We start from the raw sequence: 5,320 nt of genomic DNA on the forward strand, positions 1-5,320 counted from the left end.
ATAAACTCCAAATAAAATTTGGGATCTATAATCATTTTCACATTACATATAGTATAGGAAACATTTCAGGTGCACCAGGGAGTACCGGTGCACCAGTTGTTTTAACCGTTGATTTTTATTAATATATATTATATATATTTTTTATAATTCAGATCAACGGTTAAAACAACTGGTGCACCGATACTCCTGGTGTACTTGAAATGCTTCCTATAGTATAACATATGTAAAGTAAGCATATAAGGAAATATAAAAAAACAAAAAGTTACAAAATCCGTTAAATTTCTTCAATATATTTCGAGATACTATTGGGAAGTGATTAATGCTTAAATAAAATAATATATATACTTTAGAATAATGAGACTCGTTTTTACACACTAGAATTTTGAAAAGAAAAAAAAAACCATAATATACGATATTTTTAGATTTTTGTCAATGAATTGAATGATATTTCTAGAACATTTGTAATTGGTATAGGAAAACAAAGATTGTCACCCTAATAACTAGAAGTAATTAATATTATAAGAGAAAAAAAATGTTAAAACTAAATAAAATGAAAAGAAATGATATAAAATGAAATCACACTTATTGTTTTTCCTTTAAAATATTAGAATCACAAAGTCCACCTACTCCCAACAATTGTTTTGTTTTTCTTTTTCTTTTTTTTTTTCTTTTTTTTCCCCATTGAATACACATTCATTCATTCATCGACACCAAACCCCTTAGCCCTCTCTGAAGCCTCAAGTAGACAAGTAGTATTTCTTCAATCATTGAGCTTCATCCACATCACACCACAAATGGGTTCTGTAAACAAAGACCATGAACCACTCCTAGCTCCTCTTCATCACCACCGATCATTCACCGAAGCTGGTGCCGGAGATGGAGAACTTGAAAGGATACTCTCCGACACCTCCCAGCCACTCCTCAAGCGCCTTGGACCCGCCACGTGGATCGAGCTCAAGCTCCTCTTCTTCTTGGCTGCTCCGGCCGTCGTCGTCTACCTCATCAACTACCTGATGTCTATGTCCACGCAAATCTTCTCCGGCCACCTCGGCACCCTGGAGCTGGCTGCCGCTTCCCTTGGCAACACCGGCATCCAAATCTTCGCTTATGGACTGATGGTGAGAAAATTGATAAAGTGAAAAACTGTTTGATGCTTGAATTCAACTCAAGACTAACTTATTTTGATTATTGATTTTGAATTAGTTGGGAATGGGGAGTGCTGTTGAGACGCTATGCGGGCAAGCATTCGGTGCTCAGAGATTCGAGATGCTTGGGGTGTACCTTCAAAGATCAACGGTGCTGCTTTCACTAGCAGGTGTGGTGTTAACGGTGATCTACGTGTTCAGCGAACCAATCCTGGTGTTCCTGGGAGAATCACCAAGAATCGCATCAGCGGCAGCGCTCTTCGTATACGGACTAATCCCTCAAATCTTCGCGTACGCGGTGAACTTCCCGATTCAGAAGTTCCTTCAGGCGCAGAGCATAGTGGCGCCGAGCGCGTACATCTCGGCGGCGACGCTGGTTCTGCACCTGATAGTGAGCTGGGTGGTGGTGTACAAGGTGGGGCTGGGGCTTCTTGGAGCGTCGTTGGTTCTGAGCTTGTCGTGGTGGATAATTGTGATAGCGCAGTTTGTGTACATTGTGAAGAGTGAGAGGTGCAAGGACACGTGGCGGGGTTTCAGTACGCAAGCGTTCTCCGGGCTGCCGCAGTTCTTTAAGCTTTCGGCGGCTTCGGCGGTGATGCTCTGCCTTGAGACTTGGTATTTCCAGATCCTCGTCTTGCTTGCTGGCTTGCTCCCTCACCCTGAGCTCGCCCTCGATTCTCTCTCCATCTGGTAATTTCTTTCCCATTAACACTATTTTATTTATTTTTTTATTTATTTCATATTCATAATTTCATATAAGTAATGAAATGTGTTACACCTATTATATACATTAGTGTACTACATGTTTCTATTTTGGAGAATGACAAGTGCCGATACATTTAGTAAATATCAAATATTAATTATTATTTGATATTTATTTCTTTCAAGGAAATAATAAAAAGAATTTATAATATTTACTGATTGTTGATTAATTTTTATTATTTTTCAAAATTTATTTGCATAATAATGTTCACTTAACCAATTTAATATATTCGTGTATCGGCTGTGGTTGGTGAGATGCACCGTTGTGTGGTGAATGAACATGCAAAAGTAGGCAGTGTTATTATAAAATTGATAAAAAATAATTGATTTTTTATTTGAATGTTTAGTTTACACTTTACAGTTTACACACATATATGCATGTGTGTGTGTGTTTTCGGTAAATTGGAGTATTATATTTTGCTGTGTATGTACTGGTAATAAATATATATTAATATTTTATGAATGAATGATGATTGTTACTGCATCATTTAGATCAGATGCCACTGTAAAAGACAGCTAATGATTTGTCAACATTTACCCCTTAATTAATTAATGTTTAGATTTAAATAACAGCACACTTATCAAGGTACATATTAAATTAATCATATTAGTTATATATTAAAATTAGTTATTAAAATTAATTATCAAGATAAAATATATATTAAAAATAAATTAAATTATACATATATTCATATATAAATATATCATAATCGATTTTAGGAGCTAAATTTAATGTATAAATAGTGCCAATGAGCAATAACTCAAATCACATTATCTCTTCATACTCACTTAGAAGTTATAGGTTTGAGTCTTTCTATTTTTGGTAAAAAAAAAATCACATTTTGGACACGACACTCATCTGACACGCGTGTCTGCTGTGTTCAACCGTTTGACACACCTAAATACCATCACATATCAGCGTGTCCAGTCTTATTTTTAACATATATTCTTAAAATAAATTTAGATATAGTATATATTATTATTTATTAAAACAAAAAATATTTTAAATATTTGATTTAATTAAAATAAAACATTAAAAATAATTAAAAAATTAATTTATATTTTATATATACGTGTCTTATAAAATTTTAAAATTTGCGTCTTTCTACGTTTTTGAGTTAAATTTTGCCTTTTCTTCGCTCACATTGGAGTTCTTTAAATTCTTTTTAGCCTGTTTAGGTAGGTAGCATGTAGAATACGAAACACGAGGCCCTCAACTTTGTTATTTTTCTAGTGATAATTTGTTCTCTTTGTTTTTTCCTCTATATAGTTTCTTGTTTTTATCGTGTGAAAGCTGATGATTCAAACCTATATACTTAAATTTGGATCGAAACTTGCATATAATAGAAGATTCTAATAAATACTCGATGACAAAGATGTTCGTCGGATAGAACATGTGAGGGTAGTAGCGAGCAACGTGCTTGTGAAAGAGAAAGCTTGAGAAACCCCATTGAATAAATAATTCATTCTAATTCTAATTTAACGAGATTTCTTCCACGGAATATAAATTTAATAAGATTAAATTAGAATGAATATTCCCATATTGATTCTGAACATCCCACACCTCCTCCGAACCTACCAAAAAAAAAAAAAAAAAGTCTGACAAGTGAGCATTAGTCATTCTTTTGTGGGGTAGATGAGGCGGGGGTTGGGGATTGCATTAATATGAGGAAGACAAACTATGGTGCACATCATTATGGTGGTTAGTGATGCATGATTTGACTATTATTCTCTTAAAAATAAAATTACTAACAACACATTTTGAATATTAAAAATTTTTTAAATGTACTGATATACTGATATTTCAGTAATTTTTAACCGTTAATTTTAATTTTAAAAAATATATATAATATATATAATTAGGATCAATGATTAAAAATTACTAAAACACCAATATACCGATATACTTACAAACTTTCCATAAATATTATCTCTCGTGTTAATTTGGTCTTCAAGTTAGTAAACAGCCACCATTTTTTACTTTTGACTAGTAGGTAGCTAGGTCAATGGCCCATTAGTTTATTCACATGTTTCTTGAAATGATTAAACTGCAGTACCACAATATCCGGGTGGGTGTTCATGATATCTGTTGGATTCAACGCAGCTGCCAGGTTTGTTATTTAGATCCATATACTACTACTCATTTTCACATTCGAAAAATTATAATTTTGACAAAATAAATTTTAATTTTTGTTTTTAGTTGAATAAATTCTTAAATAAATATTAGCTCTTTTTGACAAGATGGACTAAATTAAGGATTAAGTCATTTTGTCAAAGGAAGTTCACACTAGAGATTCATTGTGTTACAAACAAAAGTTGAAGTTCGTTTTGTCAAAATCAGATCCTTTTGAGTTCTAAAATAGCTATTTATTCATTTTAGAAATGTAATGAATTAATGTTTAAGCAGCGTGAGGGTGAGCAATGAACTGGGAGCATCAAATCCAAGATCAGCATCATTCTCAGTGGTGGTTGTGACAATAATTTCATTCATAATATCAGTGATTGCGGGACTTGTGATACTTGCACTGAGGGATGTGATTAGCTATGCCTTCACTGAAGGGGAAGAGGTGGCTGCTGCTGTATCTGATCTTTGCCCTCTCCTCTCATTTGCCATTGTCTTGAATGGCATTCAGCCCGTACTCTCAGGGGTGGCTGTTGGATGTGGATGGCAAACATTTGTGGCATATGTCAATGTTGGTTGCTACTATGGAATTGGTATCCCATTGGGTGCCCTTCTCGGCTTCTATTTCAATTTTGGTGCTAAGGGAATATGGCTGGGAATGTTAGGTGGAACCGCAATGCAAACAATTATTTTGGTGTGGGTCACATTTCGAACCAATTGGCATAAAGAGGTAATCAAATACCACTGCTACCTCTGCAATAATTCTTGTCCTTCCATTACAGTGGTAATAATAATACTATTATTATTATTTGACTTATTGTGATTTGTAGGTAGAAGAAGCAGCTAAGAGGTTGAGCAAATGGGAGGTGGAGAAGAATAAGCCAATTCTTGACTGAAATAATTTTGATTTGAAGCACTTAACTTCTTTCTCATGGATTTAAGTGGGGCTAGACTCTCTAGTGACCTTAATTTTATATCCTTTAATTAATTTTTTTGGGCTGGACTCTAGTGAGCCTAATTGTATGCCCTTTAATTATTTTTCTTTCTACAATAAAAAGGCCAATTAAAAATAATTAGTTATATGTATAGCCTATTATATATATGTCTTTTTGTTACTTACACTGCTTTTGGTTATGAGAATAGGATAAGATAAAACACTGAAAACAAGACACAAAAGATAAAGATACAAAAATTAGTGTTTTTATATTTTGTTTACTGATAAATTAGAACAAATTATAAAAATTCAATTTATTTTTATTTTTTTTCATTAAAAAAATTTTAGGAAGAAAAA

The 5,320-nt window shown here is 33.4% G+C and overlaps 1 protein-coding gene across 1 annotated transcript; it reads left to right on the plus strand.

Annotated features, from left to right (window-relative positions):
* Positions 1–429: 429 nt before the first annotated feature.
* On the plus strand, positions 430–5,109 carry LOC112770647 (protein DETOXIFICATION 40). Its single transcript, XM_025814973.3, has 5 exons — positions 430–1,118; positions 1,204–1,835; positions 3,962–4,018; positions 4,315–4,759; positions 4,860–5,109. Exons 1-5 carry the CDS (start codon positions 795–797, stop codon positions 4,923–4,925), a joined length of 1,524 nt encoding a protein of 507 aa, XP_025670758.1. The 5' UTR covers positions 430–794; the 3' UTR covers positions 4,926–5,109.
* Positions 5,110–5,320: the final 211 nt, after the last annotated feature.

This window comes from Arachis hypogaea, chromosome 18, assembly GCF_003086295.3.
Source record: "Arachis hypogaea cultivar Tifrunner chromosome 18, arahy.Tifrunner.gnm2.J5K5, whole genome shotgun sequence".
Taxonomy (NCBI): domain Eukaryota; kingdom Viridiplantae; phylum Streptophyta; class Magnoliopsida; order Fabales; family Fabaceae; genus Arachis; species Arachis hypogaea.